Source organism: Mrakia frigida (assembly GCF_051309035.1).
Source record: "Mrakia frigida strain ATCC 22029 unplaced genomic scaffold BDY24scaffold_22, whole genome shotgun sequence".
Lineage (NCBI taxonomy): Eukaryota > Fungi > Basidiomycota > Tremellomycetes > Cystofilobasidiales > Mrakiaceae > Mrakia > Mrakia frigida.
In genome coordinates, this window is record NW_027481259.1 from 195,916 (window position 1) to 221,943 (window position 26,028).

The following is a 26,028-nucleotide window of genomic DNA, read 5'->3' on the forward strand; positions in this document are numbered from 1 at the left end:
CCTCTCTTCGCCAGCTCTACACCTTCTCACCGCTCAACTCCACTCTCCTACCACCTCCTCCTCCTCTACTCAAAATTCGTCGACCTCTCAGCCCTCTTCGTCCTCGCTCTCCGCCGCTTCTCCTCCTCCCTCGGCGCCTTCGTCTTCTTCCTCCTCCTCCTCCTCCTCCCTCACTCGCTCCAGGTCCTCTCGGAGAAGACAGTCCCTCGCCGCAGGTCACCACCTATCGGACGTTCAAGAAGGAGCTCCCTCACCAAGGAAAAAATCACCTCTCTCCCTAGTCGATCAACGTTTCGCACCCTACGATCGTTCTCAGCCGCAGGGTCAAGACCAACCCAGCTTCTCGTCCTTCTCGAGCGTAGGCGCCTCTCCAGGAGCGGATTCGTTCAGTTCGAAGGGAGGAACATCGGATAGGAGGTTTAGGTCGGTCGGTTTGGTCGGAACGGGAGGGAGCACGTCGGGAGGGAGCGTCGATGAGTTTGGAGTTCATTCGTACGATCAGACTCCTCCGCTCTCCCTCACGGGTTCCTCCTCCCAGAGGTCGACCTCAAGTTTGGGAGAGATGGAGTATCAGAGCGAAGGAGCCTATCGACATGGGCTGGGGGTTTCAGGGTTCGAGATGGGATCAGGAGGGAGGAGCAGCGAGAGTGAAGGGACGGAGTGTGGACGCTCCTCGGATCGGTTGCAGCTCGAAGACGTGCTGGAGGGAGACGTTTACGAGTCTCCAGGCAGGGAGCAGTCCGTAGAGGGTCAAGGATCAGGGAGGGAAGTTTCCTACGGTCAAACCTATCACCAACCTGGTCTCATGTCGCCTTTCCTCCCATCCGCTCCAGCGACGCCGACGAACGTCGCGTCTCGGAACTCGACCTACCTCGACCACTCCTACCCTCCCCAACCACCTCCTCTCCCTCTCCTAGGATCTCCCTACACAAACAGTCACTATTCTCAACCATCCCATCAACAGCATCCTCAAGGTTTCCATCCAGATCTCGGTCGTCGCTCCCTTCCTTCCCCATCGCAACACTCTCCCTCTTATCTTCCCCACATCCGCACCTCCCTTCCCTACCCAACGAATCCCAGTTCCCACAACTCTCCATCCTATCAATCACCTCCCTTGACGTCTCCCTACTCGACTGGATCCTACTCTCATCCTTCCCATCACAATCCAAACGTCGTCGCGTCACCCGCCTATCCCCTTCCGTCTCCTCGACACCTCCTCTCCTCATCTTCATCCACGACGTCCTACCCTCCCGCCGTCGGTCCTCCACCAGGCTACGCTCGAGTCGAACTGGACCTCACCACCATCCCAACCTCTCTCGTCCTCCCACCTCCGAAACAAGTCGCGGAGGAGAAGCCAGCACCCGTCGTCGCCACGAGGTCAACTCTCAAGTCGTCCGCCTCCAACTCGACCCTTCACGCTCCCAAACTCTCTTCTCGACCCTCCACGGCTTCCTCTATACGCCCAGAAGGTCCAGAACGAGGAGTTCCGGCGCCCGTGGTGCTTCCTTCAGAGGTCGCACAGGCGAAGGCGGAAGCCGTTCAAGCAGCTCGAGCGCAGAAGGGAGTGAGGATCAAGCAGAAGCTCACCAACGAGGACAAGCTCGAGATCATCCTCAGTCACGACAACGATCCTACGCTCACTCAACAAGAGTCTGCGACGAAGTACGGGTACGTCGGTCTTCTCTCTTCTTCTGATCGTTTCTCGAGAGTTGAGCTGTTGGCTGATTCCTTTCCTCCTTCTTCTCCTTCTTCTTCCTCCTTCCTCAGAGTCGACCGATCTACGATCTCTAAGATCACGAACAACCGAGAGCGGTGGCTCAACCCTCAGATCTCTCCCATCGTCGTCAAGGATCCGACGAAGACCGACTTCCGTCCTCTTGGAGGTCGTTTCGTTCGAGCCGAGACTCAGACGAACGAGTGGCTGGACGCTCAGTTCCTCGCAGGAGTCAGCGTCGAGGATATGCAGATCAGGGATCAGGCCGTCATCTTCCACAACACGGATCGAGGATTTCACGAGAAGGAGTTCAGAGGGAGCACGAAATGGTTGCACTCGGTAAGTCTTGACGTCTCGTCGTTCTTTCCTCGACGAACAGTTCCCTGATCTTCGCTTCCTCTCCCTCTTCTTCTTTCTTCCTTTCAGTTCAAGGAGCGAAGGCGACTCGCAAAGACCTGGTTGGCCGCTCCAGTGCCTCCCGGTACCTCTCCTTCAGTCGCTTCGACCTTAAAGGCCAAGGCGGCAGTTCCCTCTCCTCGCCCGAAGAAACAACCGTCCATCGCCATCGCCATCGCTTCTCCCACTCCCAAACGTCCCACCGTTCTCGTCATCAACAGGAAGAGACTCTCCTACTCCCAAGAGGCTCCTCCCATGACAGCCACGTCTTCGACCTCCTCCTTCGGCGGTGCTTCCTCCTCCTCGTCGTCGTCGTCGATCTTCTCCCCTCACCAGCTCCAGTCGTCGTTCTCTTCCAGAGGATCGTCGCCTTCGGTCGCCACTACGTCTCTTCCTCTCACCAAGTCGGAATCAGAGGAGCAGCCCGCCGCCTCCCTCCCTTCGACGTCGCTCTCGTCTCTTCGGATTCGCTCCCAGTCGTCGCCAAACATCCTCAACTCAGAGGATCGTCCATCCACCGCACCAGCGACGAAGCGACCCTCGTCGGGAAAGGCCAGCAAACCTCGACCGTCGTCGATGCACCGAGGAACGTCGTTCACCACCATCTCGGAACTTCGAGCAGCAGGCTCACCAACGTCGTCGCGTCCTCAATCTCCTCGTTCGGTCGGCCTCTCCAGGAGCTCGACTTGCCGAAGTCCCGCTGCTTCCTCGTCGTCGGGATCCTCTCGGTCGTCGTCCAGTCTCGCAGGAAGGAGGTCGCTCGGTCCAGGATTCGAATTCACTCCTCTCGAACCTCGACCCCTCCGCCTCACGTCGTCCAGCCAAGTCTCTTCCGTCAACGAGTTCGGACTTCAGACGGAACCGAAGCCTCAGATCGGCTACGACTTGACCTACGAGCAGTACCTTCAACCGGAGGGGGAGCTCGCTCAGCAGCAGCAGGTCTACGTGGAAGACGGAGGAGGAAGAGCGGTCGAAGCTCGATCGCTTGGGACGTTCACCTCGAACCTTGGAGACCTCTCCCTCTCGTCAAGATCGCAGGCCATGTCGAGGCAGTCATCCGTGGGAGAGAGTTCCGTCGGTGGAGGGGAAGAAGGCTACTACGTCCCTCATCACTACCGACCGGACCTCTCCCCAACCTCTACCACGACCTCCTCGCTCTACCAACCTCCCTCGGATCCGTCCTACGGCTACCTCCAGCACTCTCAATCCGAGCCCGCCTCCTACACCACCTACTCCTACCTCCCTCCCCCCGAGGAGCAGTTCTACACCCAGCAACAGTTCCATCGACAGCCCAACCCTCTCGCCCTCGAGCAGCAGCAACAGGAGCAGTACTCCTACCAGCAGCACTACCCCGCTCCTCCTCCTCTTCCCCATCACTTCCAGCAACAACAACCACTATCCTACGCCCCCCTCCAAGCTCAACCCTCCCAGTACGAGACTTCGTTCGCTCCTCCTTACGGCTCGACGTCCTACGGCTACGAGCCAGCTCAAGCGCCGCCTCAGATGTACCACTCGCCTTACCAGAGCCAAGGAGGAAGCGTCAATCCCTCCGAGATGCACCACCGACGCGTTGAGGACAACGGAGGAGGATGGATGGCGTCCTCGTGAGGAGGAAGGGCGCACGTTTCTTTGTTTCTCTTTGTCACGTCGTTCTTCTTTTCTTTTCTTTTCATTACTCTCTGCATCAACGCTCATGACTGTACGACCTTTTTCTTCTCTATCATTTTGTACCTACCTCTTTGCGTCATCCCATTAGTCTCGTCTCTCCTCTCGCGTCTTCGTCTCTCTCTCTCATATCCTCTCTCTTCACGTCTCTCTCTCTCTCTCTCGATATCTGTTCTTCTTCTCGTTTCCCTCGGTTTCTATCTATTCTCGTCATTGCGCCACCTCACTCTTCTCGTATCACGCCCGTCTCGGTTTCTCTAACACACACGTCTTTGCCTTTTCTCTGCTCTCTCCTTCTCTTTTGTTCTCGTCGCCCCGTCCCATCCGCCTTGCCTCCTTTGCATTTTCTTTCGTCTCTTTGTGGGTTTGCTTGGATTGAGTTATGACTATCCCTTTCTCGATGTTCCGGTGAGAGAAGAAGGAGGAAGGAGAGAATCTGTCGTCAGAATGAGACGCGTCTTCCTCCCTCAACGCCTCCGATGAACGCTTCGACTGCAACTCCTCACTGGCTATTTATCTCGTTGGAACCAATAAGCGCAATCTCCTTCGTCCTCGCTTCGTTCGTTCTCGACGAGACCACGGAGGAGTGAAAACAGGAGAGGGAGAGAACTGAGAAAGATGCAACGCGACGCGTCGATTTCGCACACAAAGGAAGAGCGTTTTCGAGAAAGACGTCAGAATGGCTGTATAGTCGTCAAGGTTGGTCAGTAGGCCTATCTTGGGAAACGCGCGCCAGAGGGGACATAACGAGCAAGAGAAAGACTCAATCATTGCGATGTTGTTCATCGAAAACGTCCCAGGGGTTAGTAACCTGGTCAAGCCTGTCGGCCCTCAGAGGAAGGAATGACGCAAGATCAGTCCCGGTCCTAGTCCCACCCAAAGTGTTCTTTTTGGTCGAGAAGGGAAATGTCGGTTCGACCCGCCATCTTTTTTGTCTCGTCTCGGCCGCTTCTGTCCTTTTTCTCGTCGTTCGTTCCTCTTGATTTTCCTCAGAAGTGAAAACTGTCTTGTCGCTCCCTGTTCATCATCAAAAGGGCGAGGTCCAGCGTCCTGCAGAGCTGAGCTACCTCAGGCGGCCAACGGACGACGCGTCGAGGTTTCGAAAGGGCGCACTTGCGCTCAACCCAGCTCCTCCTGAAACCTTGATGAGACATAAGGCATCAAGTTCGTTGATCAGGCGTATCACACAAAACAAAAATTAGTAAAGAAACAACACAAGTCCATCGATTCGATCAATCCTCCTCGCTCGCAATCCCAACTTCCTCCCTTCATCTCCCATCGCCTCCTCCCACCCGACCAGATCAAAGCCTAGTTGGAGAAGAAGAAGAATGGACGGTCAGAAAGGCTCATGCAGGAACTTCGGAAACGAGGGAGGTGAGGGTAAAGACGGACTCACCTCAAAAAACTCTCGAACGAAAGAGTGTCGTCCGTCTTTGAAATCGGGGAGAGTCTGTGAAAGGAAAGCAAAATCAGTGATTGCTAAAAGGAACAAACGGATAGCCGAGAAAGGAATGTACTCACCGAGAGTCGAATCCAGCGAGATCAAACCCGGCACTGAGCAAAGCACGACGAACCTCCTCCCTCTCGCACTTCATCATCGCCTCGATTGGACCGACCTCCGTCTCTCCATATCCAAAGCAGAGGCAGCTCGAGATTCCTTCCTTTGTCCCCTCGTTTCATCATCGACCGTACGCTGCTATACATCGAAGCCTCGAACGCCGATCCCTCGAGAACGACGCGTCCTCGACTCCTCCTGCACCGTGTCAGCGACGAGCTTTACTCCGATGTGAGCTCCGAAGAGGTTGATCCGATGAAAAAGCTCTCTTCAACCCTTTTATTTAACCGAGGGGCTCTTGCTTCAACTGCACAACTTCAGCGGTCAGAGCGACGTCCCGGCGACAGAAACGGAACGACGCGTCTCGTCCAATCTCCGCCATCTCTTCGCAGATCTACCAGGATGTGGAACCGTAGCCCGTAATGTCGTTTTTATTTTATCAGAAAGCTCACTCGCTCACAGCCATGCGAGAGCACTCGCCGCTCCAATCCGGAATCTGAAACGAGACGAGACGACGTCTGCGACTCCTGACACCATTTCTCGCTTTCTCCTTGTTTTTCCGGCCCTTCGTTCCTTCGCTCAAGTTTCAAAGCTGTGCCAGGACAAAAATCAGGGGAAACCGCCGAGAGGGGGAACGACTGAAACGGTCTTTTCACCCACGAGGTCGTTTCCTAACTACCACCACCAATTTTCTACAACATGCTCCCTTTCAGTAGCCTCCTACCTCTTCTGTTAACTGCTGCTCTCGCTCAAGCTGGCAACACTTCGTGCGCTGCAGGAAGTCCGAGTTGGTCCCCTCCGCTCCGCTCGTCTTCTTGAAACTCGATGCTGATCGTTCCTTCCTTCCTTCCCTTCAACGACAGCCTGGTGGAACAACGATCTCGGAGATACACCATGTGAGCTTGGTCTGTACTCCGAAGACACAGGGAAGCAACTCAAGGCTCACTCTTCCCTCGTTTTCTGATCGTCCTTCGAAGGCAAGGTCGGGTCGTTTTCCGCTTTCCTCCCCTCTCCCTCTCTCCCTCACCTTTTCGCTGAGCTCTTTTACCCTTCTTTACAGATGTACGAGAACCTCGTCGGTCGGTGTCAGCCTGAGTTCTCCCTCTTTCCCCTGGACGCGACGGCGTACTACTTCTGTCAGCATCGGCCACTCTCCTCGTTCTGTCACTGGCTCTCTGTGCTGACTCCTTCTATTTCGCTCTTATTGAAAGGCTCCGGAACGGCTACCGGTCTTACCAACAATGCCTGCTGCTGCAGTAAGTCTCGTCTCCTCTTCTCAGTTTGTGTTTCGAAGGAGCAGAGTAGATCAACGGCTTCGGAGGGGTACTGATGGGTGTCTACCTTGAAACTCCAGACATAGCAGCCCTTTCTGTCCTTCAAGCTTGCATCTTGTGCGCCTTTCGCTTAAGGAAGAGCTCACGGCTCGAAAGCGACGCAGGACACGACCGAGTCTGACGAAACGTCGCATCTCTTCCCCTCTCTCTTCCCCTTTTGTTCGCCTCACAGCTGCCAAACCGGAGTCAAAACTCTTTCAGTCGTGGCTGAGAGCTATGGAACGTTCCTTTCGTCAGGTGGGGCCTGCACCGATCCTTCTGCCATCTCCAACAGCAGCGTCGCGACGGACGTCAGCGACTTGGATCTCCCTTCCTGGGCCTTTCTTCCACCTACTGGAGACTCCTACCAGTGGAACCCTACTGTAGCCGAAGGTCCGTTCCTCTATCTTCGTTCGGAGTTTCAGCTTTTCCCCCGGCAGAAAGCTCATTCAGTTTTCCTTCGCGGTTTGCGTTTTTCTTCCAGCCAACGCCACTCGGTCTCTCGCAGCCAAAGCTTCTCAATCCATTCTTTCTCAAGCTTCCCAATCTGTAACCTCGACCTCTTCAGTCGCTTCGGCTACCTCAGTTCGTCGTCGGAAACGAGAACTCTGATCGCTGTCGGGCAATCCTCGTCGGCTTCCACTGGAGGAGGGAAAGGGGGTGTAAACGGCGGTGCTATCGGTGGAGCTATCGCTGGTGTTTTGTTTTTGGCCGCTGCGGCTCTGGGGTGGTGGTTCTGGAGGAAGAGGTCGAGGTGTGTCCGAGTCTCCGACGCGTCCGACTCGTTTTCGAGTTTTTTTTGTTCTTCTCTGATACTGACTTTCGGAAACACATTTTATTCCTTCGCTTGCTGGAAGCAGAGCTAAGACTACTTCGAAGGAACCTAGTCCGGGATGGAACGTTGACGACGAAGAGGAGGACGCGTCGCACGGCTCGACTCAAATGGCAGCCGTCTCTCCTTGTGAGCGCTAACTCTCTGTGGTCTCTCCCTCTTCATGAGTTGGCTGAACCTCTTCTATCGGCCTCCCAGACGTTGCAGGAGCGAGAGTTGTCCCTCAAACCTACCACTCTCCGTCCGTCGACGCTTCCCTCCCAGCTCCCAGCTCGTCCGACAACCGAAGTCCTCTTCTCTCGTCATCGCATTCACCTCAACGCTCCCTCCCTACTCAGCGTAACTCCTCGGTTGACCATCAATCCGACGGAGGCTCGACCTCGACTTCCCCTCCTCTCAACCCTCAACTCACTTCGGCCGCCTTCTCATCGACTGCCTCTCCGGATCGATCCTCAGGACCTCCTCCTTTGTTCTCATCTTCCGGCCCCAACACTCGAAGGGGAGGGAAGGGACCTCTTCCAGGATCGTCAGCGATCCCGACGTTGGAATACTCACCGGAGGAGACGTACGAGCAGGAAGTTGATGCCGGGAGGTTTCCCTTGCCTTTGAAGCCTGAAGCCGTGGTAGATAGGGCTCCTCCCGTGTACGATCCGGATTGGGTAGAAAGGTAGTTCGAGCTGACTCTTATCTACTTGAGAGCGTCACTTCCCCCTTCGTTTGAGCTTCTTCCCTTTCGACGCGTCCTTTGCTTTCTTGGTTTCTTGCTTAGCTCTTTGTTAGTCCGTCGTATCTGGACTCTCTCGGCGGTGTCTTTTTTTTAAACTTTTTGCTGATGAATCTGGTTCAACGATCTTTCCCAAGGGAGTTTGAGACGACGAGTCGGGGAGGACGCGTTTGGTTGCTGAGAGAAATCGAAGGCACCCGTTGAGACTCAGATTGACCACGAAAAGAGTAGCATTGAAAGGTCAGACTTCTCTTCGTGTATACTTCCATATATTGGATGGCGTGAAACTGGAGCTCAACGCTCTCAAAGTCTTCCTCGATTCGGACGCGTCTCTCGACTTTCACTTCCCTTCCGAATCCACAAACCAAAGTGGTTTTGACGGAGAAAAGACTCAGTATTCCAGCTGCGTAACTACGGCTTCGACTCCCCTCCTCGCTCCTTCCCCTCCTCCTCCTTCTCTTTCTCCTCCTTCTCCATCTCCGTCTTCACATCCCTCCTCAGCACTGATTCCCTCCTAAGCAGTGCTTGCCTTTTCTCCAGCTTCTTCCTTGTCTTCTCCTTATCTCCTCCCTCCTCCATAGTCCCCATCTTCTTCTCTATCCCCTTCCTAGACTTCTCATCCCACTCCTCCAGCGACAACGCGTCGATCTTCGCGTAACCCCCACCCTTGACGTCCTTCCTCGCCTTCTCCCTCTGCCTCGCTACCGTCTCCTCAGGGGACGCGAACTGAAGATCGATATACTTGAGGTAGGTCGTCCGAGCGTTCTCGTCGGTGAATGCCGTCGCTTTGAGGAGGATTTGGACGAGGGTCCTCTGTTTCCGACCCTCTGGGCTGACGGGTGGAGCGAAGTCGACTCCGCGGGCGATTTGGAGAGCGGTTGCTAAGGCTGAGGAGGAGGAGACGAGGGAGGAGAAGAAGTTGGGTTCGAAGGGGATTTTCGAGGGAGGGGAGGGTGCAGGGGACGGCGGAGGAATCTGCGAAACGAGGTCGAAGGAGACGAAGGAAGGAAGAAGGTCAGCGTTTCGTTTTTGCTGATGCAAACACTGATCCCAACGAGGAGAATCGTCACCAGAGAGTGACACAGAGAGTTGAGGGAGTGCTCACGGAGTCAGAGATGTCGTTTTCAGCAGAAGACGGTGTCGAAGAGGTTTGCGAGACGGATCGAGAGGCGAGGAGGAGGGACGGCGAAGGAGGAAGGGAGGAAAGTCGAGGAGACGCTCGTCGTCCTGTAGTAGAGGCTAGAGCTTTGAGCACACAGCGGGTCGGTAGACTGAAGATCATAGTGGTGAAGGGGCGAGGATGACGAGGGAGAAGTATGGCAGGACTGGTGAGAAGGAGAGGAAGAGAGAAGGAAGGGAAGTCAGCTCGAGCTCACCAAAACGGCTTTCCTCCCTCTCCAGGCTCCTCCCCCTTCTCTGTCTGGCTGAAAGCTGGACTTGGCGAGGTACTCACTGTGAACAGGCTTGAGCAGAATGGAGTGTGACGTTTGCGGCGACAAAGGAGGTTTTGGCGTTATAGTGGTCAAGGGCGAAACTGAGGGGAGGAGGAGGATTCGAGTTGACCTCGAACCAACAGCATCCTCCCTCCCTGCTCCCCTTCCTTTCTCTCCGATGGCTTCACGGTCTTTCACTCAGACTCGAACTCGAACCCAGACTCAAACTCGAACATCAACAGAGGAGCAGCAAACCCCAGACGACGGCGTTTATCGAGTCAACTTCGGGACGCACAACGGACGAACTCTCGACGAAGTTCCTCCTTCTTGGATCCGATGGGTCGTCGATCAGGGAGTCTACGAGACGAGAAGCGATCTCAAGAAGGCCCTGGAGGATAGAGGAGATCTCAAGAAAGGAGCAGCCAGGAGGAAACGAGCTGGATCTCCCGTGGAGAAGCAGGGAGGAGGGAAGAAGGGAGGAGGATCAGGAGGAGCTGGCGGTGGGGCAGGAGGGAAGAAGACATCAGGAGGAGGAGGAAGTGGGAGTGGGAAGGCTTTCGTTCCTTTCCAGTCGGCTGGGAACACTTTGGGAGGTTGAGGAAGGACCGTCGGGAGGGAAGGAAGGGGGGAAGAGGGAGAACAGCTCAAGGTGTGTTGATTCTCTCGACTTTCGCTCTTCTTGTAGGGCGTATCGACTGGCGCTTACTATTACGGCCTCAGATTCGGCACTTTGATCGCACTTCTACAGTTCCAGAGTTTATAGAGGCTATCGGAACCTTGTGAGTCGACTCCCTTGCGTCTTGTCTCGTCCTGCCTTTCTTCTTCACCTCTCTGACCCCTTTTCTCTTCCAAACGACTATCCAGATAATCAGAACCGTCATCCTAGTCGTATCGAACTCTTGCGAAGACCGGTCCTGTGAGCCTGAACTTCCAATCAGCTTCGAACCCGGCCACATTTCGTCCACTGACCCGACTTCTTCGTCCCCTTCCTCGATCTCTTTCTCTCGCTTAGACACCTCTCTACCTCCTATGGATCGATCTCCGCTTCAAATACTCGCAGATTTTTCGTTCTTTTACGCCTGAGCTCTAGACGGTTCGTTCTTGTCTCTCTTTCGTCTCCTCGATTGATGCGACGCGCTTCTCACTGACTCCGCTTCTCTTCTTCTCCTCTCTCCAGACTCAATCAAATCTATATCCCGTAGACTCACGTATACGATGCAGCTGCTCGCTTCTTTCATGATTACCTTCTGAATCAGGAAAGAATTCGCTCCGTTGCGTGCTCTTCGTTTCTCCTCGTCGCTTCGTCTCTGTTCTTCGGACCTGACAGTTTCCGAACTTTTCCAACGGTGAGCTATAAGTCTATGGGTAGCCTTTCGAGCTGAGAAGAGTCAGTGTAAACGTAGGAGACGACAAAGTTGAAAAGAAAACGAGACGCGACGAATGGCGGATCATGCTTTGGAGCACTCTCCAGTCGACGAGAGATCCCGACCTCGCATGCAGGAATCTTTGAGAGCGGAGACAAAAGATGTGAGTTCAGTGTGCTCGTTCACAAAGGGAAGATAAGAGAAGAGAGACAAGATAACTCGCGAACAACGCACGCGATTGATCGAGTCCGCTGCTGGAGTCCGAGAAATCAGCTTCAGGTCCGCCGATACAGCCTCGAAGAGTATGTCGCTTAAGGTTGGAGATATTGATAACCTCGCCTCAATCCCGTCCATCCTTTGCGAAGCGGAGCAGCTGTCATATTTTCTCAATTGACGTAGACGCGTTGAGCCTCCTCTGGCTTCTGTTCCCCTCGCCAGCTCCTGCTCTCGCTCCCACCCCGACAGCATCAAACGTATCATTAGCCATTACCATACTACGTCGTACAAGCAAACAAAAATAGCAAACGTGTCCCACTACATCGTACAAAACAACAAGCAAAAAAAGCAAAGCGTCGTTCCCTCCCTCGCTGTCTCCCTCTGCTCTCCCTCGGTCACTTAGTCCTCAATCTCAACGCCAAGCTCAACCACATCCTCCCCCTCTTTTCCGTTCTCAGCGAACGAAGGGAAGTCCAACCTCGCTCTACCATTGCTCGAAGCTAACTTGGAGACTTCCCACCAGGACCGTTTCTGTCTGCGAGCACAAACCAAGAAGCAAAGGAGGTCAGCCCGAGCGAGCGAAGAGAGAAAAAAGGAGTGACTCACTCCTCAGTCCCCGTCCACCCAATAACTCTCGGGAGAGTGTTCCTCGTGTGGTCGAGTTGGACGAAAGAAGTCGATGAGTTCGAGAGCGAGAGGCTTCGCAGCGAGGCCGAGGAGGCGCTGGACTGTTCGTTGAGGGAGGAGGAGGTTACGGAAGGGGAGAGGTATGGGATAGAGATTGAAGGGGGGAAGAGGTTGAAGGGAGAAGAGGCGACGGAGGTGGAGGGAGGGAAGAGGAGGTCGGTGTAGGTCGCCTGATGTTGATGTTGATGTTGACGTTGTGGAGTTTGACTGTATAGTGAAGCAATGATCAGTTTAGGAAGTAAAGGAGGCGAGAAAGCAAAGGCGGGAGAGGGAGAGAGAAAAGCGAGAGAAGGGAGACGTACGAGAAAGCCCCGCTCGAACCCAACGACGCGTCTCGGAGCCTTTCCCTCAAACCCCACCAGACCTCGTCCCTCTCCTTTGGAGTCCCATACACGAGTGAGTTAACCTGCTCGACTGAGAGGGTAGCTCGAAGCTCGTGCGAGGATTTGACGAGAAGCACGGACTTGTGAGCGAGGGCGGCGAGAGTCGAGAGGTGGGATGAGACTGAGCGAGGGAAGGACGAGGGAGAAAATCGTACAGGCTCGTCAGCGTGTGCTAAAATGTAACGATACTGCGTCCTCCTACTCCTCCGATCCAAGGAACTCGACGTCCGAAAAACAAGAGCAGGAGAGAGAACGCGTCGAACTCACCTCCCGAAACCCCGTCGTTTCGTACTCCCCTCTCCACAGCACTCTCCACCTCGTTCCTGATCTTCTCCCACTCCAAACTCAATCCCAGAAGCTCAATCCAGCTCCTTCGAGCGAGGAGTTGGGTTCGAAGGGTCTTCAGGAGAGGGAGGATAGAGAGGATCACGTCGTAGACGTCGATGTTGGTAGGAGGACCTGGTTGAGACGAGGTGAGGAGGGATAGCGAGAGTTAGTTTGTGAAGTTGGGTTGGGAAAGATACGAGGGCGGCAGGGAGAGCGAGCTCGACGGATGAAAACGGAAAGCAGAGTTCCCCGAGGGAAAGAGAGGAAGAGACTCGAGACGAACCTCTAGCAGAAATCACCATCCTAGGCAACTCAACCACCTGAAGGTGCTCCATCTTGAGCTCACACGCATCGAGCCAACTTGTCCAAGTCTTGAGGTCCTGGTGAAGGGTGAGCAGTTTCGAGGAAGTGGACGACGGGGAGAGGAGGGTGACGTCGGGAGGCGGGTAGCGAGAGAGGGCCTGTGGTTCGACGAGGAATTGAAGGGGAAGCGGAAGAGGCGAGGTATGTCCGATGAGGGATTTGAGATAAGATAAAGAGGAGGACAGGACGAAAAACTGACCCTCAGCTGAACTTCGACCCACTCCTTCTTGACCCTGGCCTTCTCGAACGGGTCGAGCTCGGGAAGAGGGCTAGCTGAACCTCCTGGGGAACGAGAGTGAGCCGAGGACGGAGTGGAAGGTCTAGAGGAAGGGTGGAAGCGACCTGAGCGAGGAGTGAAGGAGCCTTGAAGAAGGAGGGAGGAGAGAGGGGTCAGCTTAGAACGCGGGAGGAGGGGAGGGCGAAAGGGGTGTTGTTTTGTCTGCTTATTTACCTTTCGAAGGAGTTGCTTGACCGAATTTCTGAGACTGTCGTTTGGTAAGAGGTCGCGAGAAGGGTTTGTTCTGGAGAGTAGATTCACCGAGAGCTGAGAGAGGGAGGAGAAGAGGGAAGGGAGGAAAGGGGGAGGAGGAGGAGGTGAGCTCGACTCGGACGACGGCGGAGCAGAGAGTCGACTCACCTTCCCGAAGCGAAGGCCCAGGACTTGAAGAGACGCAAGCGTCCATAGATGCTCCCATGGGGGAAGAAGAAGACTTTGGCATCTTTCGAGACGGTTGGAGGTGAAGGAGAGAAGGGAAGAAGGGACGGCCGAGAGAGGGAGAGGGGTGAAGCAGACAGAGAGCCTCGTCGATCGGGTCGAGATCAAAATCAACGTCTCTTCTTCTTCTTCTTCTTCACGCGTCAAAGCAGAGAGAAGATCAGCGTGAACTGTATACCTACGAAAAGGAGGTCAATCTGGTTGGGGAGCATCTCTGTTGTCTTTCTTTCTTTCGAACGACGTCAAGTTCAATTTCGTCTCTCGTTCATTCTCGAGATCCCCAACTTCCACCCTCCCTCCTTCGACCCCGAAAGGAAAAGAAGAAGAAGAAGACGATGATGTCGTCCCACTATACTCCCCTCCATACCCACTTGTCTTCCATCCACCCCTCTCCTCTGGTTCTACCAGTTCCAACTTTGCAAACCACCACCTCGTCCTCCTCCTCCTCGGATGAGCTCGACCACCATCCTTCACACGCTCTTCACTCCTCCTCGGATCCTACTACAGGCTTACTCGCCCGAACGATCAACAACGGATTCACTCTCGAACTCTCCTCCATCGCTCTCTCTTCAGCAAAATCTACATCCTCGTCCTCGGTCGTCTTCCTTCCTCGACCTCTTCGCTTCATCTTTCCTTTCAAACTCGTCTCAACTCCCACCATCTTCACCTCTCCAGCAACCTCCTACATCCACATCGTAGCTCTTACAGAGTCAGGATATCTCTATCGACTCTCCTTCCCTCTGGCAGCAGCTCAAGCGGCAGGCAGAGCAGGAGCAGCTGGAGGAGGAAGGAGGTCGACGTCGAGCTGGGAGTCCGTCTTGGAGAAGGGAGACTGGTCCGACGAGTACGAAGTAGCAGGACTGGCTTCAGGGAGAACTCCTACAGTCTTCCATGCTGCAGACGAGCAGACCGTTCTAGTAGGATTAGGGGATGGAACGATGATCAGACTCGACCGAGATCAAGGTCAGTTTCAGCTTCCTCCCTTCCTTCCTTCCTTCGACTCTCTCTCTCTCTCTCCGAGCTCACCAAACAACTCCTCTGATTTCTTTTATACAGGATCCTGGACCGAAACCGATCTCAAACCCTCCTCTTACCTCTCCTCCTTCACCTCCCTCCTCCCATCCTTCTCTTCCTCCGCCTCCTCCTCGAGAGTCTCCTCCCCAGCAACACCTCGTCGACCTCACTCCCAGGCTTCGACTCCCTCCGAGATCGTCTCCCTCTCCTCTCACCTCCAAGAAGACACCCTCGGACTCGCCTTCTCCCTCTCTCGAGATCGCAAACTCAGGGTATGGAACCTCGTCACCGGAGCTTGCGTTCGAACCGTCGAAGTCCCTTCGTCCTCCTCCTCGTCCTCAGCCGCCCTCGTCGTTCGTGGACATGGATCTTCTTCTTCAGGAGGATCGGATCTTCTCCTCCCAACCGCCGAGGATGGACCCAGCTCGTTCATCCGAGTCATCAGTCGCAAGGAATCCGAGGACGACGACATGCAGCAAGGATCCTCTTCTCCCTTCGCCTACCACCTCGCCGTCTTCATCCCCTCGGGATCCTCCTCACACGGAGGGAGGTTCGTCTTCTACGGCATCCAAGTCGACGATACCTCTCGAGCCCAAGTCGGAGAAGTTGTCTTCGTAGGGGAGAAGATGGCCAGCGTCGGGACGGGAGGAGCAGAGCTCAGGGACTTCGACATCCTCTCGTCCTCGACGATCTGGGCGGTCTGGGACGTTCGAGGAGAGACGTTGATCCAGAAGTCGACGCTGGGGTCTATCATCGATGCCGATGACGAAGGGTTCGAGGACGTGGGAGGAGAAGACGACGACGAGGAGGAGGAGAACGAGGAGGGAGGAGGATGGGAAACGCTGAGCTCGCCTTCGACTCCGGCCTTCAACGCGACCTACTTCGAGGAGATCATCCGATCTACACCCAACGAGATCCCCACCAACGATCCCAAGACGGCGTCTAACGAGATCAGGAGGACAGTATCGGACCTCTTCGTCGACCACCTCTTCTATCCATCGAGATTCTCACCAACGTCCCTCCACCAAGCCCTCGACTCCTACATCTCCAACCTCCTCTCAACCTCACCCTCGGCTCTTCCGTCATCCCTTTCGACATCGTACCCATCCCTCTCCCTCCGGATAGCAGCTATCGTAGCCTCCCACGTTCATGTCGAGACGAGCTCGCAAACGGGAGAGTACCTCTACGCCGAGTTCGGGAAGAAGGTCCTCATCGAGTGGCTGGGATTCCTCGCCAGGGTCGAAGAGGCCGAGAGGGACGCTCGATGGAGCATCGGATTCGTGAGATCCGTTGGTCGAGGAGGAGAGGAGTCGGTCGTCGTCGTTCAGAGGGATGGATTGGTCCTTCCTGGATCGAAATGGGAGGTCAAGGTCAACGCGTCGCACAAACCCTCGGTCGCCAACCTCACTTCCCTCTCTCTCTCCATCTCTTCGGCACTCAACCCTTCGTCGATGCTGCTCCTCGAATCGGATCTTTCAACCCTCACCTCTTCCCCACTTCCCTTCGCCGTCGACGACGTTGCCCTCGAGATCTTCGCCAGTCGCGTCGAATCTTTCGTCTCGGAGGAACTCGCCACTGCCCTTCGAACAGGGCTCAACACCTTCGGAACGGACTTCGAGAAGGTCGTCGACTTGGTCAGGAAGCAGATCGTCGCCGTCGACGCGTCCTCGACTGCAGCTTCGTCGCAAGGAGCAGGAGATCTCTTTTCGGACATCGGAATCGCCCTCGTTGCAGCAGGAGTTCGAAACTCCGTGGAAGTTCGTTACCGACTCGCTCGAGACCTCCTCCTTCTCCTCGTTTTCGCCCTCAACGAGGTCGAGGACGAATCACCAGCTTTCACCTCCCTCACCGGTCTCGTCGGAAAGGCGTTGACGGTGTACCACTCCCTCTCGGTCCTGAGGTGGATCTCAACAGTCTCCCCAACGGACGCAGAGATGTCAAGACGAAAAGGAGGGAAACCAGGCGTACCAGACGAATCCTCCTTCCTCGAACGGTTCGATTCATCCCTCAAGATGTCGACTTCCGTCGAAGGATCCTCCTCCTCTTCCTCCTCCCATCTCATCCCTCCCCCAACTCTCCTCCAATCCCTCCTCGCCACTTCCTACTCCCCACTCGTCCTCCTCACCCTCGGATCCCCGTCGTCTTCCATACCAGCAGCGGCAACTACCTTCCTCTCGCTCACCTCGTTGTCGAACCCGGGATCGCTCGTCGCCGCTCAAGCTCAGGATGTGGTGCTCGCTGAGAGGTTGCTCGTCGGAGGACATGTGGAGGTTGCGTACGAGTTGGCTGGGAAGTGGCCCGAGGAGGAAGGGTTGGGGTATGTGAAGGCGAGAGCGGCGTTGGGGTTGGGGAAGGTGGTGGAGAGTGAGGAAGGGTTTGAGAGGATTGGTGCTGCTTTGGGTGAGTCTTGCTCTTGATTTCTTCTCTCGCTTCCGCTTGACGTTGCTCCGTTGAACTTCTCACTGACCTCTTCCCTTGTTTACTCCTTTCTAAACTCTCAGCCTTCCCATCCTCGACCACCCCAAACCACAACCTCCTCGCCGTCCTCCCTCCCGACCTCCACCCTTCCTCCAACCCCTCCCCAACCACCAACCTTGTCAACTTCTACCGACACGTCTCCCTCTTCTACGAACCTCTCTCCATCCACGCTTCCATCGTTCGGTTCTGCAACCTCGCTATCGAAGCTGCTGGTTTCCCCTCCTCTTCTCCCCCCAACGCGGCCCCGCCGAAAACGAAGGATCTCTGGTCGAGGCTTTACAAGAGCACAGTTGCCCTGGGACGGTACGAGGACGCCTACATGATCTTGACGACGACTCCTCATCGAGAGACGTGAGTTCTCACACTGCTCTTCTTCTTTGTCTCGTTCTCAATCTGACCTCCCACTACTGCTTCCCTCCTTTCTCTCTCCTCGTTATTTTTTTTCGATCACAAACAGCACCAACGACGCCATCAGCCATCTCATCACAGCCATGTGCCACGCCGGAGAGGTCGATCGTCTCAACCAGTTCACCTTCGTCGGGTTCCAGGACGTCGTCGAACGGACGTTGGCGTTCAAGGCTCGTCATTCGGATCCCATGGCGTTCCCCAACTACCTGCTGGTGCTGTACGCGTGGCATGTGAGGAGAGGGGATTACAGGAATGGTGAGCAACCGATCCAACTCGTACCGACTGAGGAGGAGGGAGGGAGGGGAGGAAGAGAACTCGAAACTGACGGCTTTGATTCGGTTTCGATAGCTGCCTCGGCGATGTACCAGCAAGGACGACGGTTCGGAGAAGTCAACGGATTGTTCACCGACATCGGACCTCGACGAGCGAAGTCGTACCTGCTCGCTATCAACGCTTTGAGCTTGGTCGACAAGAAGCACGCTTGGTTGGCGGTTCCGATTGCTTCTGATGGGAGTTCGAAGGTGAGTATTTTCCGTTCCCATTCCTTTCCCTTGGCGAATCGAAGAGCTTTTTCGTGCTGACTCTCGTTTCGTGTTCGTTCGAGCAGACTCGAAAACGTCGGAAGCTCACGTCCCACATCCCGGAGGAGAAATTCTCGAAAGCGTCGAGGGCGAAGGACGTGGAGATTGTGGAGCTGGAGGATATCAGGAGGGATTACAACTTGGTTCTGTCGACGTTGGTGCTGGCGGAGAGGTTCCCGGATTCGTTCCAGTCGAGTGAGCCTTTTTTCCCGCTCTCGCCCTTCCTTCCTTTGTCCTTCGTCTTTCGTCCTTCCGATCTTCTCGAGCTGACCACATCGTTTCTCTACTTCTTGCGTGATCTTTCACAGACGTTCTGTCGGCAGAAGACTCCGTTGCTCTCTTCGTCCAGGCTGGGATGTTCGACCAAGCGATCCTCACCGCTCGTCAACTCCAAGTCGACATGACTGGGATTTTCGAACGTCTCGCTATCAAAGCTGTCGATGCTGCTCAGTCGGCTGCTCATGCTAGGAGTATGGGAATGCCGTGAGTCTCTCAACCTTCCGCCTCCTCTCACCTCTCTCGTCGCTGAACCCTCCCCTCCTCGTTTCGTTCTCCTCCCAGTGAATCCTACGATGAACTCGACTGGCTTCTCAGCTCTCCCGTCGTCTCCTCTCTTGACGGACCCATCGCAGGACGAGCAACTCAGTACCTCAAGATCATGCTCGAACGACACGACGGACCAGAGACCTTCCATCGTTATCGAGCCGCCGTTTTGGAGAAGCTGCTGGAGTCGGACAGGAGGTTGCCGCTGCCGACTTGGTTGATCGAGTTCTTTTCTGTGAGTTGCCGGCTGTTCTGGTGCGAGGAAGGTTGGGGGCGGGGACGGGAAGAAGAGAGGAGAGGGAGGGAAAGGAAGCTGACCTGACTTCTTGTTTCCGTTTTCTTCGATCAGACCAACGACCCCGAGCACCTCGTTCAAGCTTGCCTCAAGTACGATCTCTACGAAGAGGCCGTCAAGCACTCCCTCGATCTCGTTCGAAAGGTTCGTACTCGTTCTCTCTCTCTCGATCTACTCGTTTCAACCACCCGTCTGACGCGTCTCCCTCTCCCCTCTACTTTCTACTCACAGGCACCAGCAACTGACGTTCTCGCTCCCAAACAAGCAGGAGTCACCTATCTTCCTTACAACCTCCTCGACGTCGTCCTCAAGGTCGTGCGGGCTTCGGAGAACGAGAAGGCGAAAGGGCTGGCGGCGACGCTGGAGAGGGTGGTGGAGAAGAGGATTGTGAGCTTGCAGGGTTTGGCGAGGAGATAGATTTCTAGTTGCTTTGTTTGGTTTGGTTCGTAGTGTACTTCTGGATGTGCTTGTGATCTCTCGGAGGAAGGAGGAAAGGAGGGAAAGATGAGGGAGACGAAGAAGATTGTGTCTTCTCATCTTCTATCCAACCTTCCACTGGCTCTTCCCTACTCTCGTTTATCAGCTCTTTGTGAAAAGGGCGTCGTCGGCGGAGCTGGTGTGGACTGCTCGATCTTTCAGGAGCAGACTCAGTCGCGTGCGACTTTGGGAAGTGCGTCGCTTATGAGTTCTCTTGTCTCTCTCCTCTTGTCTCTCCTCTGTGAGGGTGCGCACTAGACTCATATCTTCTGTCTCCTTTGTCGAAGACTCCTGCATCAAAGGCTGGGATCTCTCGTCGACTGGAGATTGCGTCGAGGGATGAATGCGTCGCATTTCTTCCGCTTCGAGGTCCGCTTCTCTTCACGAGCGAAGATCGATGCTTAAGCCCGTTGATAGATAATGAAAAGAAAAGGAGTACTGTATAACCGAGAGTAAGGAAAATCGCTGCTGAGAGAACTGAAATCTAAAGACGAGAGCTAGCCCAAACTCCTCTCTTCTTGACCGTCGAGGACTTCTGATAAGTCGAGAGACGATTTGAGCCTCCGCAAGTAGTTGAGAGCTGTCCTGCACATGGCTGGAGGAAAGAGTAAATAACGGCGGAAGAGAACGAGGAAGGTCAGCTTGTCTCTCCGCTCGTTTCGAAGGACGCGCTCCTCTCAACTCACCATGTTGCAAGACGTGGCTGCGGCGACGACAGATCCGGCGCCGAAGGAGTTACCACACCAACTAAGAGGGTAGGACGAAGAGAGGTCAGCTCAGATAGGATGGGAAGCTCTAGAGAGGAAAGAGGCAACGAACCATTCCTGGAAGAGGGAGGAAAGAAGAGGGTCAGTCGAAGGTTGGGGAACGATGCTGAAGCAAGGACGAAGATAAAAACTCACTCGACCGTATTCGATACCGGCTATCGAGAATCCCTTGTTTGAGCAGAAGTTGGTGCAGCTGAGGAAAGCAGAGAGAGATTGAGATCGGGGCTTCGAGGCGAAGAAGTTTCGAGACGCGACTCACCTTTCGATCGTCATGGTTGAACTAGAGGTCGAAGCTCCCGAGAGAGCGCGAACGTTGGTACCCTCCGTCATACAAGATCCGGCGGTCCATCCTGTAGGGAGTGAAGGAGCGGCAGGGACGTTGTCGGGGTTGAAGAGGAGGGTGAGACGACTGAGGAAGAAATGGAGATCCAAGGTCAGCGAAGAGCGAAAGGCCCAAGTAGGCAACGTATAACTCACTTCGACCCTCCACAGAACTGAGTAGGAGACCCTTTGCATTTCTGTAAGAGGAATTGGGCGATCAGCGGTCGAAGAGCAGAAGCAAAACGGCAGAGACGAGGGATCTCACCATTCCGCACTCAGATGCAGGGAGGAAGGTCAAAGACGCTCCGTTTCTCATCTGAGAATCACAGTAACATTCCTGACCATACTCGACTCCGGCGTAGGGAAGATCAAGACTGGGAAGAGGAAGCAGAAAGAGAGATCAGCGACGCGACGATGGATGAACAGGAACGACGAAAAGGAAAAGCTCACCCCTCGCAGTATGAAGCACACATCGTGAGAGTCATGTTCACTCCATCTGCCTTGTACCCAGCCACCATCGCTCGACCGCTCGGAGCCTCAGCGATGCATCCCACGTTTGACCATCCCGGGAGAATCGAGGTCGAGCTGGCGACAGCGACGGCTGAGCTCGAGGTTGAAGCAGAGGTTGTGGACGCCTTGGTGGAGGAGGAGATTGACGATGAGGTAGTGGAGAGTTTGGTGGAGGAGGTAGAGGATGATACGACGGTGGAAGAAGGTCGTGCGCTTGAAGAAGACGAGGAGGATCGGCTTGAGGTTGTGGACGCCTTGCTCGAGGACGCGACGGCCGACGACGAGGTGACTTTGGACGACGAGGCCGAGGAAGAAGTCGAGATCTTAGAAGAGGACGAGGTAGATGATGTTGATCTAATGCTGGTGGAGGAAGATCTTGTGCTTGAAGAGGAGGAGGAACGGATCGAGGAGGAAGATGCTTTGCTTGAGGATGGGACCGACGAGGAGGTGACCTTGGATGAAGAAGTGACGACGACCGGAGACGAAGGGATGGTAGAAGAGGTGGATTTGATGGCGGTAGATGCAGAGGAGGTGAATCGAGTGGAGGATGCGACCGAACGCGAGCTTGAGGAGGAGGACGAAGACGACGCGACGACGACGATCGAGGAAGATGATGCCTTCGAGGAGGATGCGGCCTTAGACGAGGATGCCTGAACTTTGGAGGAGGAGGAAGGGCTGGTGGAAGAAGACGATGCTGAAGGTGCCGACGAAGAAGCAACGACGGAAGAGGACGCGACGACGACCGCAGGACGTTGGTACGTCGAGAGTCGATTGGGACCTGGAAAGCAACAGAGCGGTCAGAAGGAGGCAGAAGAGAAATTTGCAGTACTGAAAACTGACCTCCACAGGTTTGATCGAGGTCTCCGGCGCATGGCTGAACGAAAGAAGAAGGAGGAAAAGAGGGAAGTGAGTTTTCCGCTTCGCTCGAAGGAAGAAAACACGGGAGACTTGCCATGTTGCACTCCGACTCGGGAGCTGCGACAGATCCGGTAACAAAGGCGTTGCCACACCAACACTCCTGTGAAACCGCAGCAAGAAGAACAGAAAGACGGTGAGCAAAGTTTGACGATGCTCGAGACCGAACCGAAACTCACCTGCCCATACTCGATTCCGGCGATTCTGAACCCTTTCCCAGCGCAGAAGTTGACACATCTGAGAGCCGAGAGAAAAAAAAAATCAGCTAGATGCCTCGAGCAAGGAAAGGAAGGACCACGACTCACGTCTCGACGGTCATAGTCTTTCCTGAAGTCGACGCGTTTGGAAGAGCTCGAGCGTTGGTGACTTCGGTCATGCACGACCCAGCAGACCATCCGGTGGGGAGAGTGGGAGCAGAAGCAACGTTGTTGGGGTTGTAGAGGAGGGTGAGCCGGCTGGTTGTTGAGAGAGAGGAAAACGGGTCAGGTCGAAGCACAACGCGTCGAAGGTGCTATCGGAACGCACTTGGCTCCTCCGCAGTTCTCAGTAGAGAGACCAGAACATTTCTAAAAATAGAAAGAAGGTAGAGAGGAAAGCATCAGCTCCCGGATTGGAGGAGCAAGAAAAGGGGGAGAGTGCACTCACGTTCGCACACTCGTTCGAATCGAGGAGAGTGGTGGTGGCTCCGTTTCTGAGCTGAGAATCGCAGTAGCACTCCGAGCTGAATTCGATACCAGCGTAAGGAAGTCCGAGACTGAACGGGACGAAGCAAGAGAGCGTCAGCGAGCGAGGCAGAGGAGAAAGAGAAACGGCGACGCGATTTGAACGCACGATCCACAGTACGTCGCACAAACAGCCAGAGTCATGTTGACGGAATCTTTCTTCTGTCCTGCAACGAGAGCTCTTCCACTAGCGGCTTCAGCCACGCAACCGAGGTTCGACCATCCTGTGGGAAGAACCGACGAAGTGACGGTGTAGCCTCCGCTGAAGGTGTAGTTCGAAGCGACGGGCTGGGAGAATAAGGCGAGAAACGTCAGCTATAAGAGTTGGGATGTGAAGAGTCTATGCGAGCGTACCTTGACCGCCGAGTTTCCGATCCAAATGAGGTTGTTTCCAGGCAGGGCTTTGATCGGAGTACCGAACCCATTCTCCTCGTTCACGACAGGCATCTCAGGGTTGCAGGCAGCAGCCGAGTCTCGATCGATGTAAGGGGCGAAGACGGCACACTCTGATGATCGAAACAAGTGGCAAAGAGAGGGGAGAAGGGGTCAGCAAGCGCTCGAGAGTACAAGAAAAGAGAGCGCTGCTCCTGCTTCCTCGACTCCTTTGCTCCCTTCTCACTCACCATCGACAACCCCACCAGTCTCAAGCCCACACGTATCCAGCGCATCTTGGAGGAGAGAACCTTCGGTAGAGTTTCCAGAAGGCCAACCGTTCGTGAAGTCGCTGCAGGAAGAAGGAAGACGGGTCGTAAGTCGATCAATCTCTGGAACGAGACGAGGGAGCCTGGACGAAAAGGCTTACCCATGGAAACCGAGACCAGCTGAAAGAAAGAATTTTGGCCTTGGTCAGATTCTGGAAGAAGATGTTGGGAAAGAGGAGGACTGACTCGTGTCTCCGTTCGCCAGAACCCACGAGGGCGTTCCGACCGCGTTGAAAGGGAAGTCTCCGACGCTGAAAGAAAGGAACGAAAGTTAGAAGAAGAGATTTTGGAAGCAGAATAGAAGAAGGGTTGAGCTCACGACCAAACGAATTCATAGAAGAGCGAGACAAGATGCACGGGATCTGAGGAAGACGCGTCGAGAGGGAATCGAAGTCAGAATGAAGAACGATGCGTCGAAGGAGGACGTCGAGGACCCACGAGTCGACGGGCAGTTCCCACCCCCGTAGTTGTCGATGGGATACGCCATGTCTGAGACCAAAAGCAAAGGAAGGGCATCAGGATCGACGAACGAAGTTTCAAGAAGAAGAGCAAGAACGGGAAACTTACGGCTTTTGTGATCCGGAGAGTCAAGGTTTACACCGTCCCACTGTAGAAGCAGGCAATGATAAAGTCAGCTCGACGAGAAGGGATACACCCAGAGTGACGAGGACGAACGCAGGAAGGGAAGAAGACCTGAGTCCTCAATCCTGAACAAAAGAACGCGAAGAAGAGGTTTGATCAGTTTGGAAAGGAGGTCGAAAGAGATAGATAAAAGTCCTCACCATCGGGGCAGTTGTGCTGGAAGAACCCGGCAGAGGTTTGATCCCACGAAGGGTCTCCGGCATGAGAGTTATAGTAATCTAAGCAGACGAAGGAGATCGCTTGCTCGGCGAAGGAGGACGGGTTGTAGGTTCGTCGGTTCGGGTTTCCAGCGAGCATCCTCAGACCAGGTGGGAAGGCCATGATGGGCTCATTCTTAGATGGAGATGTCACGAATAAAAGAGGAGGATGGAGGAAGGGAGAGCAGATCAGTAGTCGAGACGAGGCGATAGATCGAAGAAGACGATGCGAGATCACCTTGTTTCCAGGTCGTTGAAGGTAGTACGTTTTGGTGTAGGATGGGATGGCTTGGAAGGTCTTCTCGATCGGCTCGTAGTAGTACAGCTGTAGAACGAGAAGAGAAAGCGAGGGGGACGAGAGAGAGGATGAGAGGGGAGAGAGAGGACGCGAAGGTTAGATCGAGTGCGCGTGTCGCCTCTCCCTCCAGAGCTCTCCGGCCTTTGCCCACGCATGAAAACTCACCTGAGGAGCCCAGTAATTACTCTGGAGAACAAAGAGAAACGGAGAGTCAGACACAAAGAGGTTCGAGATGGGAAACAAAGAAAGGGAAAACGAGATGGTGGCGCGTGCGAGACAACCCAAGCATCGAAAGCTAAAGTGCTCTCTTCCTCTTCGTCCAGACTACTGAAACGAGAGCTCACCTTGTCTACAGATACTTCAGCGGTGGTGCATTTTGCTGTCAGGACGTCTTCGTAGGAGTAGTCTTTGCCGAATCGCGACCCTCCAACAATGTTGTGCTCGTGCTGGATTCGGAAGCAAAGGAGGGTCAGTCAGGGCGAGAAAAAGGGACCGAGTCGAGGGGAAGAGTGAAGGAAAGAGCAAGTAGTAATGAGAAGCTCACCCCAGCGATTCCTCCTGGGCTAACGATGGGATCCAAACGAGTTCTGACGAGAGTAGCGTGGTTGAGGATGAAGAAGGCCTGGGTAGTGAGGGGGAGAGCGAGGAGAGTGAGGAGGAAAGTGTTTGACGAGGTGAAGAACATGTTGCTGAGCCGAGGGCTGGATTCGGAATGGAGGTCGAACGGGACGACGCGTCGAGGTTGAGGGTCGAATGAACCGCTGGAGCTGAAGGAGAGAGCGAAGGAAGAAGTAGAGCGTGATGATGGTGGTCGGAAGAAAAGAAGGATCGACCTGAGAGATGATCAAAAGGACCGTCCTCGAGGTAGAAAGAACCAAACCCAAACCATGATAGAAGGGCTGTTTCACCGTCGACCCCCCCCCCCACACTTTAGCCTCAAATGAACCTCTTAAAACGCCTCCATCTCGTTAAGGCGGATTCCAGAGAAGAAGGATATGACGTGTACAGGCTCATCATTAAGTTCTTCGAAGAGAAAAGGCCGAGCCACTCGAACGAGGAGGTTTGAGAAGGGCGGCAGAGGCAGAGATGTAAAGGAAAAGAGGCGAAGGGCCAGGCTCTGGAACGAGGGTGTAGGAGAGGACGCTTGGAAGTTCAGGCCATTCCGGCCACTGAGTCACAACCTTCGTTCCGCGCTCGAGATCTGAGAGCGTCGCAGAGTCGGAGGATCAGTATTTTGAGACGTGGGGGAAGTAGAACAAAGAGGAAGTAGGACGGAGGACGACGACGAACCTTCTCTTCTGCCAGCGCCGGACGCTCCTTCTCTCTCCTCGGGAAACGTCTACATCTCGCTCAGAGCACAAGGTCGCAACCAACGGCGCAGGATTCTACAAAGCCTTCAGACGAGGCGATGGTGGTGGTGGCAGAGGCTAAATCCTGCGCGGGAAGGGAGGTTGACGAAGCGAGGTAACGGA

General features: G+C 54.8%; 6 protein-coding genes across 6 annotated transcripts; 3 read left to right on the forward strand and 3 right to left on the reverse strand.

Moving 5' to 3' along the window:
- Positions 1-6,029: 6,029 nt before the first annotated feature.
- On the forward strand, positions 6,030-8,146 carry BDY24DRAFT_416545 (uncharacterized protein; the record flags this gene model as incomplete). The annotated part of the gene is made up of 10 exons (XM_076643598.1): positions 6,030-6,117; positions 6,194-6,285; positions 6,391-6,466; positions 6,542-6,586; positions 6,685-6,721; positions 6,837-7,036; positions 7,128-7,140; positions 7,212-7,397; positions 7,504-7,604; positions 7,674-8,146. 10 exons carry the CDS (start codon positions 6,030-6,032, stop codon positions 8,144-8,146), a joined length of 1,311 nt encoding a protein of 436 aa, XP_076495149.1.
- A 464-nt stretch (positions 8,147-8,610) lies between these two features.
- BDY24DRAFT_416546 (uncharacterized protein) lies at positions 8,611-9,481 on the reverse strand (the record flags this gene model as incomplete). Its single annotated transcript, XM_076643599.1, has 2 exons — positions 8,611-9,174; positions 9,305-9,481. The coding sequence occupies 2 exons, from the start codon at positions 9,479-9,481 to the stop codon at positions 8,611-8,613; spliced, it is 741 nt and encodes a 246-aa protein (XP_076495150.1).
- A 238-nt stretch (positions 9,482-9,719) lies between these two features.
- On the forward strand, positions 9,720-10,870 carry BDY24DRAFT_442675 (uncharacterized protein; the record flags this gene model as incomplete). Its single annotated transcript, XM_076644706.1, has 5 exons — positions 9,720-10,225; positions 10,381-10,411; positions 10,497-10,548; positions 10,645-10,725; positions 10,810-10,870. Coding segments are annotated over 2 exons (521 nt in total), but the record flags the coding sequence as incomplete, so codon positions are not given.
- A 511-nt stretch (positions 10,871-11,381) lies between these two features.
- On the reverse strand, positions 11,382-13,961 carry BDY24DRAFT_394149 (uncharacterized protein). The gene is made up of 8 exons (XM_076641143.1): positions 13,610-13,961; positions 13,424-13,516; positions 13,172-13,335; positions 12,893-13,070; positions 12,550-12,741; positions 12,202-12,403; positions 11,819-12,106; positions 11,382-11,747 (listed from the first exon to the last, which is right to left on the reverse strand). The coding sequence occupies exons 1-8, from the start codon at positions 13,689-13,691 to the stop codon at positions 11,612-11,614; spliced, it is 1,335 nt and encodes a 444-aa protein (XP_076495152.1). The 5' UTR covers positions 13,692-13,961; the 3' UTR covers positions 11,382-11,611.
- BDY24DRAFT_116621 (nucleoporin Nup120/160-domain-containing protein) lies at positions 13,916-19,492 on the forward strand. The gene is made up of 10 exons (XM_076635906.1): positions 13,916-14,650; positions 14,744-17,101; positions 17,203-17,530; positions 17,637-17,842; positions 17,936-18,108; positions 18,195-18,363; positions 18,477-18,651; positions 18,730-18,946; positions 19,061-19,150; positions 19,238-19,492. Exons 1-10 carry the CDS (start codon positions 14,023-14,025, stop codon positions 19,421-19,423), a joined length of 4,530 nt encoding a protein of 1,509 aa, XP_076495153.1. The 5' UTR covers positions 13,916-14,022; the 3' UTR covers positions 19,424-19,492.
- A 385-nt stretch (positions 19,493-19,877) lies between these two features.
- BDY24DRAFT_394163 (uncharacterized protein) lies at positions 19,878-25,476 on the reverse strand. The gene is made up of 26 exons (XM_076641144.1): positions 25,101-25,476; positions 24,901-25,002; positions 24,722-24,742; positions 24,497-24,583; positions 24,202-24,394; positions 24,095-24,126; positions 23,987-24,026; positions 23,858-23,908; positions 23,739-23,781; positions 23,606-23,670; positions 23,521-23,539; positions 23,342-23,442; positions 23,073-23,224; positions 22,828-23,006; positions 22,642-22,750; positions 22,522-22,562; positions 22,302-22,451; positions 22,176-22,233; positions 22,034-22,099; positions 21,922-21,955; positions 21,022-21,859; positions 20,837-20,945; positions 20,728-20,768; positions 20,510-20,659; positions 20,170-20,443; positions 19,878-20,078 (listed from the first exon to the last, which is right to left on the reverse strand). The coding sequence occupies exons 1-25, from the start codon at positions 25,239-25,241 to the stop codon at positions 20,260-20,262; spliced, it is 3,006 nt and encodes a 1,001-aa protein (XP_076495154.1). The 5' UTR covers positions 25,242-25,476; the 3' UTR covers positions 19,878-20,078; positions 20,170-20,259.
- Positions 25,477-26,028: the final 552 nt, after the last annotated feature.